The sequence below is a fragment of the Notothenia coriiceps genome, unplaced genomic scaffold (assembly GCF_000735185.1).
Source record: "Notothenia coriiceps isolate Sejong01 unplaced genomic scaffold, NC01 NC01_scaffold00016822, whole genome shotgun sequence".
In the NCBI taxonomy this organism is placed as follows: Eukaryota; Metazoa; Chordata; class Actinopteri; order Perciformes; family Nototheniidae; genus Notothenia; species Notothenia coriiceps.
The window spans coordinates 124,593-138,022 of NW_011349523.1; the positions used below are offsets into that span (position 1 = coordinate 124,593).

At 38.3% G+C, this 13,430-nt stretch overlaps 2 protein-coding genes across 2 annotated transcripts in view; both read right to left on the reverse strand.

Annotated features, from left to right (window-relative positions):
* Window positions 1–5,648, reverse strand: part of LOC104949816 (uncharacterized) — a 7,395-nt gene extending 1,747 nt beyond the window's left edge. Inside the window, exons 1-2 of the mRNA XM_010776230.1 lie at window positions 5,457–5,648; window positions 5,219–5,370 (exon numbers count right to left, since the gene is read on the reverse strand). Coding sequence (XP_010774532.1) covers window positions 5,219–5,370; window positions 5,457–5,472 — 168 coding nt within the window. The 5' untranslated portion in view covers window positions 5,473–5,648. The remainder of the gene's footprint in view (window positions 1–5,218; window positions 5,371–5,456) is intronic.
* A 5,491-nt stretch (window positions 5,649–11,139) lies between these two features.
* Window positions 11,140–13,430, reverse strand: part of LOC104949828 (bifunctional apoptosis regulator-like) — a 17,109-nt gene continuing 14,818 nt past the window's right edge. The window contains exon 7 of the mRNA XM_010776245.1: window positions 11,140–11,312. Within this exon, the coding sequence (XP_010774547.1) occupies window positions 11,140–11,312 (173 nt within the window). The remainder of the gene's footprint in view (window positions 11,313–13,430) is intronic.

The following is a 13,430-nucleotide window of genomic DNA, read 5'->3' on the forward strand; positions in this document are numbered from 1 at the left end:
GACGGAGACCTTGAATTCGATCGCTCAAGTTCCAGCGGGAGCCCCAGTGTAGTGCTTTAATTTCTGTGCTTTAAGGAGCGATGTTTTGAGTTTGGACGGAGCAGAATACAGAGTTTGTTTAGACTACTGATCTGATGAAGAATGGAGATGGCGTCTCCATTCAGAGAAGCGAACACGCATTGGTATTCCGGCCTACCATTTTAAAAAGTGTGGGGGGGTGGGCTACGGGGGGGGGGTGGGGCAAGGTATTCTACATCCTTGATCGAATGCTGGCCGTTGCCACTGAATGAGAGCGCACGTTTGGACTGACAGTTTGGTCACCTATCATATATTTATTTGTAGCCAATGGGTGTTGTTCTTTCAGAGTTTCTCCTTCAGTTCCAGGTCCTAGAACAGGGGTTCCCAAAGCGGGGTCCGAAGATGATTACAAAATAAAAATTGAAAATTAAAAACCCATAGACATTTTTTCTTTGACAATCCACTAGCGCACGGTTTCTCAAACTTTTTTTTTTCCTTCTGAATTAATTTCACTAGCACCCCCCCCCCACACTTTTAAAATGCGTGTTCTCTGAATGGAGAGATCTCCATTCGATCAGATCAGGCTAAACAAACCTGTATCTGCTCCGTCCAAACTCAAAACATCGTCCTAAAGACAGAATTAAAGCACTACACTGGCTCCCCGTGGAACTGAGGATCGAATTCAAGGTCTCCGTCCTCACCCACCAGTGTGTCCATGGAACTGCCCCTCCCTACCTCAAGGAACTCCTCACCCCCCATACCTCCTTGCGGACCACCCGCTCCAGCAACTCCAACTTCCTCAAACCCCCCAGGACTAAGCTCCGTACTATGGGGGACCGGGCCTTCTGCTCGGCTGCCCCCAGTCTGTGGAATGCTCTCCCCGACCACATGAGAGCTCCACAGACCGTGGAGGCCTTTAAAAAAGGCCTCAAAACCCATCTTTTCAGTAGAGCCTTTCCCTAGACCTCTTATTTATTTATTACCCCCATTTTATTTTATTTGTATTGTTTGTTTTTATTGCTTTTTATTAATTTTACCGTGTTGTGTAATGCTTTTATACTGTTAATGCTCACTGCTTGTAGCACTTCGGGATTTGCAGTCAAATATGAAGTGCAGCGACCGATAAACCTGCATAACACACCCAAAACAGGGAAAATGACTGGCAAAAGCACAGAAAAGGTTCGGAAATCATGGCGGCTTATAGGCTGCGCGAGCAACTTCGAGCAAACCGCATAATTGATATTGTTACGATCAATTTAGTCGCTCGCAAAGCAACCATTAACCATGCAAAACCCACAAAAAACAGGGAAAACGGGGGGCAAAAGCTCATTAAAAGTGGCCTAAATCTTGACAGTAGACTACAGCGAAAAATTAAACTAGCACATCATTGATATCGGACCGATTATTTATTATGATTATTATTTGAACACTTTGCGCGCACTTTTGACCACCACAACATATGTGAAAACTCGCCAAATTTTGCACGCGCGTCAGAAGTGGTGAAAATTGCGATGTGTAATTGGTTCCGGAACTTTGCGTAAAAAATTACGTAGGCCACGCCCACTTCAATTTTTTATTTAAACTCCCCCTACTTTAACTTTCACGTAAACCAACGAAACTCGCTACGCATATCTAGGGTGCGGAGACGGAAAAAAAAGCCTCTTGGAGGGGTATAAAATAACGTACAGGAAGTCAGCCATTTTGAATTTGGCATTCGAAAAACGCGATATATCCATATGACTCGAAATTCGTCAGGTAGCTTCTCGAGAAATGGACAATTTAAAGGTATCACGGAATTTTTTTCTTTCGTACGGTGTAGCCGTGATTTGGCGCGAAAGTTCGCGTTCGCTCGATGCTAGGCGATCCCTCGCCGTGGAACACGATGATGTCATAACACCAACTGACATTCTCAGAACACCCCCAAACTTCACGTGGTGGTTAACACTGCGGCCCTGGACAGCTCTAGGTCAAATCTGATGTTACTTAATTTGGCGTTACCATGGCAACGGATCCTTCGCCATTAAACACGGTGTCGCTGTAACTCCAATGGACACAGTCCCATCGTCCCCCAATCTTCACTTTTATATCACCGGTCCGGCCCTCAACAGCTCTACGTGAAATCTGAGATCTCACAGTATGCCGTTTCCATGACAACACATCCTTCGCCAAAAAATACGATGTTGTTGTAATTCAATGGAAAATCGTCCAAACAGCACCAGACTTCAGACTATCATTAATGGTCCGGCCCTCAACAGCTCTACGCCAATTATGGGATGTCATCATATGCCGTTTCCACGGCGACAGATCCCTCGCCATGAAACACGGTGTTGTCATAACTCAATGGAAAAAAACGTCCAAACGGCACCAGATTTCAGATGATGGCTAATGGTCCGGCCCTCAACAACTCTACGCAAATTATGGGATGTCATCATATTCCCTTTCCATGGCAACGCATCCCTCGCCAAAAAATACGATGTTGTTGTAATTCAATGGAAAATTGTCCAAACAGCACCAGACTTCAGACTATCATTGATGGTCCAGCCCTCAACAGCTCTATGTCAATTAGGGGATGTCATCATATGCCGTAGCCATGGCAACAGATCCCTCGCCAAAAAACCTGGTGTTGTCGTAATTCAATGGAAAATCGTCCAAACGGCACCAGACTTCATATGATGGCTAATGGTCCGGCCAACAACAGCTCTACGCCAATTATGGGATGTCACGATATGCCGTTTCCATGGCAACGCATCCCTCGCCATAAAACCCAATGTTGTCTTAAGTCAATGGAAAATGGTCCAAACTGCACCAGAGTTCAGATGACAGTTAATGGTCCGGCCCTCAATATGACAATCGTGAGTTTTCCTCAAAAGCTGTTGCCATGGCAAAGCATCCCTCGCCGTTAAGCACGATATTGCTATAACTCCTGTGTAAATGGTAAAAAATTGTTCAAATGTCACATGTGTGCTAGCCGTCAAGCCCTCGAGACAGATATGTGTTAGTTTTGAGATTTCGTCAAATGTCGTTGCTATCGTAACAAAATGGTCGCCTCCAGTTAACATGCTCCAAACGGCCCAGACCTTCACAGGTTCTATAACGATGCAGCCCTCAACACATCTAGGCGTATTATGGGGCGTCATCAAATTCCGTTGCCATGGCGACAGATCACTCGCCATCAAACACAATGTTTGTGTTACTGCTGTAACTCAAAGATATTGTCCGATCGGTCTGAAACCTCCCACGTTTGCCATCGGCCGAGTCCTCGAGACACCTAGACACACACGTTGACGTGCGGACAACAGCCTGCGCAGCGTCGAAGACCCGCTCAACGCTGCTTGCAGCTTTAATTACTATTATTATTATAAATACATACCTACTATTATTATTTATTACATTACAGATTTTATTTTATACTCCTGGAAAAAATTACTGCACTTTATTCCTTTATTCCTTATTCCTAAGTATGTATGATGCATGTATTTGTTGTCTTATGTTGTGATGTTTTTTTTGTTTTGATGGCACCCTTGAAAGGGAGAAGCATTTATTATCTCATCGTGCATGTATAATGACATTAAACGATTATATTCTATTCTATTCAAAATATAATTAAAGTACCACAATTAATTATTCACTATGCAGATTGGCCCATTTCAAAATAATATATATAAAATGTTTTGATAATAAGTATTGATCATTAAAGTGTTCTCAAAGCTGGTAAAGGTGCAGCTAGTTTGAATGACTTTGTATACTACAGGGTAGCTTGTGAATTTACTCCAGGTGGAACTAAAGTCTTATTTAAGTGTTTATATTTCACATCATTAATCTGAATAATAACTAAAGGTACAAAATAATTGTACTGAAGTATAAGTACAAAGTAGCATACATTGGAAATACTCTCAAAATGTTCTTAAGAACTGTACTTAGTTACTTTATACCTCTGGTTATTAGTCTTACAAGTCAGTAAAATATGCAACACAAAAATCCCACCCACCGGTGAGCTTATTCAACAATGTCAGTAAATAAAAGTAATGTATACTGTAAATTACAATTTTGAGATTCAAGCTACTATATTTATACTGTATTCCAACAAATTTCAATTCAACTTCAATAGCTTATTTACTACTTTTATCGTTAAAGCAAACCAAAAATGTGTAGCATGTAGATATGTTTTTCTAGAATAATGCATCTCTTTGACATATGAAGTTTGTAACACAGAAAGTGACTACAATTTGCTTACATTGCTCTGCATTAACTTGTGAATAGTGATTATGCAATAACACTTTTAAAACAACCTCTTTTAATGATGTGCAACTGTAAACTGTTGCACATTATCAGAGACACACAGTATGAAATGATAAATAGCCTATATATCATGCATATGTTGCTTTTTATGGTAAGTTATCATTAATTTGGGTATTGTAAAATAATGTGTTGATCATAGCAAATGTTTTGTAAAACATCTATAAACATAGATAGATGGACCATAAATGATTAAGCATCAATCCTCCTATTGTCTTTGTTTCCCCCCCCTTACTTTGGTGTTTGCGTTCAAATTTGACCGGTCCTGTTTTAACTGCTACACATTTACACAAAAACCATTAATCATCACCACATTTAATTTAACACCCTTTCAAACTGTTAACATTGTATCAGACTACTGGTATACATGAAAAACTGCACTAAATATACAAAGAATAGACACTGGATTGCGTGTGCCAGGTGTGATTCACATGGGGGGATTGGGCACATAAGGGGGGGGAACACATCTAGAGTATATGTGTGTGTGTGTGTGTGTGTGTGTGTGTGTGTGTGTGCGCGTGCGCGTGCGTGCGTGCGTGCGTGCGTGCGTGCGTGCGTGCGTGCGTGCGTGTGTGTGTGTGTGTGTGTTTTGTCTGATCCGGATGGTTACTAATTCCTTTTCTTTATGGCATTTTTGACCGGGAACACCATGGATGTTACAAAGTTGACTAAATCATCAAAAATTCAATGACATTTTATATGTTCAAATGTCTACTGTGAAGGATATCATAAAGCCTTAATGCAATCGAATGTAAAACAAAAAAGTTATGATTGATGAAAGTAGTAAATCGGTCAGATTTGACCCAAAGACAACAGGAGGGTTAACCATTTTAAACCATTTGGCCGTCATTAACAAATAATCAAAATGTTAAAATGTCTGCAATGAAGTATTTATTTTACTTACAAACAATTTCAAGCTCGCAACTACCAGGGTGTTGGTGAGGGCCGTCAGCTCTTTGGGTTGGCATGAAACAGCAGAATGCTTCTTTGGCGCACGTCCTGCATCCAAGCCTTGCATCAGAACCCCCATCCAGACGAATGCCACAGACCACAAACCTGCAAATCAAAAACAACATGTTAAATCTTTAAAAGGCACACATGTATTATTGAATGCGTAAAGTGAATAACATGGCATACTGTACCTGCTCTGTATTTCATCCTGACTTTGCTCAAGTTCTCAAAAATGATAGGGACTGATTCCTGGGTAATTTAGAATGACAGGTGTGTTTATATATTTGTGAACCTCTAAAAAGATGCGTGTGACAGCAGTCCTACAGAAAAAATCCCCCTTATCTCGAACTGAGCCGTATGCTTTGATGAAAAAGTAAAGCGTCCAATCAATTCCTTTGACATGTCATCACCTTACGTGGCGCTTATTTGTCACTTCCACTTAAGGAAATGCTGCAAACCACTGATGAAGATGATGTAAAGCTCTTGAGTAACTTTCCAGTAACATTCTGCAAATAACTTCAAGAGAAAGATCAGTTTGTTCCTTGGTACAAATGTAAGTACATAATTATTAGGATCTTGGTTTGAGAAATGTTTTTGAAAGTTTTATCAAATACATTTCTCCTCCACACTCATAAGTGGATTTTTAGAATTAATTATGTGTACTCATAACCAAACACTAAATATAAACAACCATGTCATTTCGGCATCATTTCAGGGTAAACACCGACGGACACATTTTTAAATATACGTCAGCTGTTATCACATATTTTCATTATGATATATTTGTGTCATGATTGATTCATTCCATCTCTGATCCTTCTCATGCAATACTTCCTGTGCATAGATATGAGCTAACCACACTCCTTTCACACCCTTTCAGTACATTGTGCCTTTGCATTGAGGGACATTGCATGGCTGATAAAAGATTAACTCCAAAAGTTGATTTGTTGTTGCAGTTATGAAAACCTTAAGCTCTTTTATCAAATAAAATAAAAAGGACACTTATACAGAGTATTACAGAATCTAAATTGCTTTATTAGGTTTAGTCAGAGTACAATGAATAAGGCATCAGATGTTTTCACAAAATAACTTACAAATAGAGCAACAAAGACTGAGGTTATAGTTAACAGGAGGTGGTGCAACAAAGTGGCCTTTATTAACAATAACAACAACGAAAAATAAACATGGTTTGATTAAAAAAATGACTTTAGTTTAACGAAAATGAATAACAATAATAAATAAAGCTCGTAGCCTCACTGCAAGCGGCCGGATACTTTACCACCTAACTATAATGTACCATTTGCTGCAGGTAAGCATATTGTTGAAATAAATAACACAAAGAAACCAACATTTTTGTTATGTCAAATAATAAATTACCAATAAATAAATAAAAGACAAGTTCACATTTCAATGGACCCATGTAAGAAAATAAATACATATTTCATAAATATGTGAATAATCCCCGTTTCAAATAAACATACAAAACAGTTTTGTCTAATTTCTCAGTTTCTGTGTTGGTAAGAACTCCAGGTGCTCGAATATTTTTGCCCTGAAAAAGTTAGTTATGTCCCCTTTAAGCTACAACAAACTGCCCATAACCCCGACTTCACATAAATTCATAATAAAATGAAAAATCTATAAATAGCAGACAGAAAAAAACATTATTTAAAGCAAGGGGTAGCATAGTCTCCACATAATACCATAACACACATTCAATGGGTTTTCAAGGCAGATATTCAGGACAATTTAAACATGTTTTTTGGCGTAATATACCAGAGAAGATGATTTGTTATCACCATTTTATCAGATTCTTTTAAAGGACACCTTTTATGCAAAATAAACTTGTTCATGTGTTTTATAGATAAATGTGTCCCTTCTCTGTTAAGGGATTCGGAAAGTTTCAGGAAAAAACATTCTCTCTCTTCCTAATCCATCTATATAAAAACAAGTCTGATCAGATTCAGGCCAATTTGTGATGATGTTTTTTGGCTTGTGTGACCATTACAACAACATATTAAAAAAGTATAATAGTGGACCTTTCATTTCAAGAGTAAATTCATGCAGTCTATTTGTCACACTCCTCTACTGCCTCTTCAAGTACCCTTGGCACCTGTGTAAGCCAGGCCTTCAGGTTTTCAAGGACACACTTTCCAAATATTTTTTTTAGATAGTCATGCGTGTTGGGCAACTGTGGAGTGGCTGGTGTTGGTGACAAAGCGTTCATGATTTTGAGAATATTCTTTATTTTATTTGAAAGGAGGGAGAGCTTTCCCTTGACATTGAGTCGGTGATCCAAATGCCGATATTCGTTTAGCTTGGTAATGTGCCAATGAAAAAGCAGATTCTTTGAGTAAATGTCCTGCATCCGCTCGGAAACGCTGGTTCCAGATATATTGGAGTCGGGATCACAATCATCAGAAGGTGTATTCTTATCGTGATGATGAAATGTTAACTATAAAGAAAAACAAGTAATGAAAATAAATTCATTGTATTAAATGATAGGTGAAAGTCATTATTGTTACTTTTCAAGTGGATTAAGGTATTGAACATGAAAAAAGTTTAAGCAATTTGAATTCTTTGCAAAATGTCAATCTCTTTACAATTCTTTCAGACATAATTAGTGACTGCATTTTTGCTTACATTGATAACAACCATATAAATACAAAGATCCAAACATCTATGAGACAGTAACGTTACAATGCTAGTGTTAGCTGTTAATGGTATCTGAAAGTAAGGTTTTTTTCTAGGCATTTCATGTTTTTTATATTATTTATGGTACATGATTGGTGCCACAGTATAGGTGGTTGGATCAAGCATCTCTGTTTTTCATTTTATCACATTAATATCCGCCTAATGGTTTACACTTCAACCTCTTGTCACCATATCAGAGCCGTATTAAAAGTGTCCCGTCGCTAATTGCAGACTTCACCTTAAAGTCACTGCTAATTCAAACCAAAAACTCTAAAATACTGTATATTCAACATGCGAAACACTGGGTGGCTTTCCCTGTGAAGCAGTTACAGGAAATGCAATGAATTACTGGGCTGTTTGCACTCATTACAATAACTCGATTAAAACTATATTTGTGCATACAAATATTACAGGGACTAATGCAGTGGTGGAAAGCAAGTACATTCCCTCAAGTATTATACTTAAGCACACATTTGAGGTACATTTACTTTAGCCAAATATTTTCATTTTATAATACTTCATACTTCTCCTTTACTACATTTTTGCATAAGCGTTAGTACAACACTGTTGCAATAGTAAATCCATGTTAAACCAATGTCAAACACATCTGTCAAACACATCAGCGATAGCATGACAAAACCCCATTAGATCACATCAACACGTTGGGAGGCTGAAATTTAAGCCAAAATTGCTGCACGATCACTTTGTCTGCAAGTTAACACGGATATTATATCACAAACCATGCCTGGAGAATATGAAAACATGACAAAATCAAAGGGAAGGACTTACATATTGTTCCAGTAGTATATCTGTTTCATGTTTCAATAGGCCTGTAAGATCCTTAGTGCGGTTTAATTCACAGCCTGTGCCAGTCGGAGCAGAAATCCCTGGCCTCCACTGAAGTCCCAGGAGCATCAAGACAAGTGCTAATAAAAGAATATGTGAATACAGGTTATTGAAAAATAATAATAAAATGTTAAAAAATTATAGGGTAAACTGATTTCTGCTTCACATTTCTCTTTGTATTTGGCCAAAATAGTTAAGAAAGGAAGAAGACAAATAACAAGTGATTGAAATTAAGTGAGAAACAATAATCAAATATACGCTCTTGTTTTTTTAAGTTTAGAAACAAGGGGGAACAAAGGAAAGAGCTCTATCACATGTAAATCAAAATCAGCAACATTTTCCAAAATTGCCTCTCATAGCCTTGTGACTAGCCTTGCTTGCCTCTTCTGTATTCTGAGTACACATGGAAATCCTTTCACATCACTTGAAGTATTTCCTTCGATATTGTATAGGCCTATTTAACCTGCAAATATGATGGTATTTAGGCCTGCACATTCACGCAACTTTTACTTCTGATTTGTCAGCATTATGATAGGCTCTACTTTTTGGAGAAGTAACCTTAGCAGCTAAATAATAAACTGCATTATTAAATACATGATATAACAACTTAGATTTTTAAACTTGTAGTAGTATATATTATTTTTAAGATATTTACCATAGTGCCAGAGAAGTCCATTGCATTTAAGATGCATTGCAGACAGTGATGTTGTTGAGGTTCAGCGGTACTTGATAAACAACAAATCATGTAAAAATAGCAACTTTTCTGGCCTATATATATACACAGTATAAGAGCTCAGTCATCAACACCCACCCACACTCACACACGCACACACACGGCAAGAATGTCATTTTTCCATTATGACATTTTTTTGAAATGATGACTGTGTGGTTTTTCTTAGTCCTTGAGATTAAGCAGAGGTGTTAATTACATGTATCATGAGCTCTTCAGATAATATCTGGCAAAAAAGGGTTAACAACCATAAATAGTTAAAACGCTTAAAATGTTATATTTAATATATTTTCATCACATTTAAGACCATTTCACTGTCTACTAGAATTTCTCACATATATAGAAACCCCCTTTTTTAAATGATTTCATGACAGTTGTTTGTTTGTTGTTCCCAACCCTTAGGGTCGTGATGGAGCAAAGGGGGTAAAGAACATGGTGAGATTAATATAAGAATGAAAAATAATCAAACATACTTTGGTTGGCAAAATCATGTTTCACACTTTGCTAAGTCATTGTTATTTTCTTGTAAATTGTGGAATAGTTTCATACCCCTTCAGAAATATTGTAAATATTTCTGTACTTCAAGTGGACACAAGTTTAAAAAGTTTTAAGTGTTTTGATTTGAATGCCGCTCAAACCTCCCTGATTAAGTTGAGTCATGATGAATGACAGATGTTAAAGGATACTCTGTCAGTGAGGTAGTCATTATTTGTTGGAACAAGTTGTGCTATGAGTTGAACTGACTCTTGACAAGAAGTCAACACAGAGTAAATATTTTCAATACTCTTTATTGAATGAAGCAGCACAAAAATTACAAATGTTTACAGAATACGTTTACTTCAAAGTTGTACAAAACTTGTACCAAAGAAAATGTCTGTGAGTGAGCTAAATAAAAAGTTTATTGTGCAAATAACAAAAAAGGAATAAGACATAGTGTTATTGACCTAGGGTAATACTAAAGTAAAGAAACACTGACCTCTTAAAAAAAAAAAAACACTGACCAAGCCTCTGTCCTGCTTGACAGCATTTGTAGTAGTTTTAATATATAAGAACTACCTACACATTCGCCTCAGACCAGAACGAGTGAGTCCTGTTTGAAGACTCACTTTTGTTGCTTGAAAATTATTGTAAGATTAACTTTCTCACAATGCCTAGCATGTTAAACTTCACACTTTCAGTTCCACAAAAAGGATAATTGCAATTCTTGCGAATGGCTTTAAATGTTTAAGATGATATTTAGACACATGGCCCGGAAGACTAAGTTGTGCATTTATAGCACTGGTGAAATGTATGTGAAGGCGTTCTGCTTTACAGCTAAATAATATTATAACCAAATCAACCTAAACCAAGAGATATCTGCATTAGAGAGAAAGGGTCATTCATCTGATTTTGTGCTTGTGAATTTGAATGTGCGAGTGTGTGTGTTTGTGTTTTGGGGTGATTGTGCATTTTGATGTACAGGTGTCAGCTTGTGGGCCCCCTGGGATTCAGTGCATCCCGCCTTAGATAGGTAAGACAGGAGGAGACAAACTGTGTGCACACCATCGAGAAGCGCTTCTGGTGTTCATGGCAAGTTCGTAGTCGTTAATACTGCTGGCGATGCAGTGCTAGTCTAGGCACAGGGTTAGCCTCTCCTCCTGCTGCCGTGCCACCATTGGCCGCTGGAGTGAGAGGCGAGGGTCATCCAGCTCAGACGGGACGTCAGAGATCAACTGGCTGCTGGGTCTTTCCTCTGGTGCTGGAGCATGTCTGTTACGCTCACTATGTCCTCTTCTGGGACCTAGAAAGTGGCAGAGGAAATGAAAGCAATGTTGGTTGATTTGTATCCTTCACTGTACACACACAACATATTCTCACTTTAAACATTCGTAATGGGGAACAAACCGTTGCCTATTTACAAATCCAGCAGACACACTTTTACCCATTCCGACATTCACTTTTGGATATTTGTGAGAAGAATAACAGATTCTTTACAGCAGGTTTTTTTACTACTGCTTGTTGGATCTAGAACAAAGTATATAAGAGCTTTGAGAGTGAACCAGAAAAACACAGTGGTCACAAAACCAAAACAAGCATGCGTATAATCAGCAGCAACTCCATTTAGAACATTCATTCTGTTGGCCACTATGCATTTATTAACTTTGTTGTGTAAAATAAATTGCAAAAAATACAATCAAGTAAGTGAAAAGTGTATTAGTGCTTTTATATCTTGCCAGTTCACTACGGCCGTACTAACAACCCCAGAAGAAGATACATGTTTTGTCATCTCCTTCAGAGTTTCTTCCAATTGTCTGTTTTCCTGTCAATAAAAGGCATTTGATGGCCTTATTTGGGTCTGACTTCACTGATTTCAAGTGCCAACACTGTGCAATCCTTGACATTGACTGACATTTTCCCTAGATTTTTATTTAGATCAAATGACATTGAATTTGTCAGTGAGTAATTAACTGAACATTACTGAACAGTGACCTACTGTAGCATCATACCGCACACACCTTCCAAGGAAGGAAATATAGTCAGCTTTGTGACCAAGAGCTTTCTATACAAGTTCCTTTAATTGTATTCTTCCTCTTTAGCAAAACAGGGTAGTCCCGGATCTCTGGCCTCTGTGAGGAGACCGACCAATCATCTTGTTACATGAGTCCCTGTCTAAACTGCCAATAACATAATGATGTTACTGGAGCTTCCATGATTAGTCACATCCTGAGATACTGAGCGAGGTGTGAAAGAGAACAGGTAGATATTATTATCCATCATCACAGACTAAAGAGTAGTTGCTTTGAAAATGTAACACATGTGAATGTTTTATTTCAACTTGCAATGTTTTAGTATTTTTGCTTTTCAATTGCAAGCGTAATTATAGCACATCACTTAAATAACACATCATTTAATGAACTTCGATCCGGATGACTTTTTTTAAGTGTAGATTGTACCTATTATGTTTTCAATCTAGGTCGTAGAGATAATAAACAAGAAGTTTTCAAGCGGAAACAATTGTGAGGTCACAGCTAGAATAATTTAATCTGTGGAATTTGCTATTATCAGGCCGGTCTGCGGTTCGCACTGATCCCACTCAGGTTTACAAAATTCCAGTGAAAATAGGATTTCCTGTATGACACTTACAGTATGGTTAAGTTAAAGAGCAACTTCCAGGTTAAAGACACCTGTGAATAAATGTGTAGGAAAATGATGAATACACTAGATTTTCAAAAAAATATACAGAAATATACACTACAGTGACATCTGGCGTCGTTTTTGTAAGAAATGTTCACTTCCGCATAAAAAAGCCTCGGCACATGACATCCCGCGTGTGACGTAACATGGGGGAAACAAGGGGGAGAGCGGCCTCTGTAACGTATTAATAAACATGGATCCCAATGCTAGTTTCGACACAGAAGACACAGAAGAAGTTGAACATGAATATTCGAATACATATGACGGACCACAACCTTATAATTATGAGCCTGCTAGGCGTCCAAGAGACCAGGAGCAGCCAAGGATTAGAAGAAATAACGGCCATCGGAGAGAAACTGAGCTTTGGTGTGAGGAGAACCAGTGGAGAACTGGGCAGCTATCTTGGTGAGTGACCGGTGTTAGCTACAGAATGTTAGCTAACGTCACATCACAACATTGTAAAGTTAGCTATCATATATCAGGCTATAACTAAAGTAGCATTGATAATAGAGAGAAGTAATACGGTTTCCTGATAAAGCTGTGGAGAGTATGTGCTGCAGGGAGGTGGCCCGGGGCCATCTAGTATTTAGCTCGGGCCATGAAGCCTCACCTGCTGGTTGCCCGATCGGGCAATCTATTATACCAGTATCATGCAGCTCGCGGATCCAGTAATGAGTGACCCGACAGTAAAACTAAACATATAGTGAGAGTTTATGGATTTTGA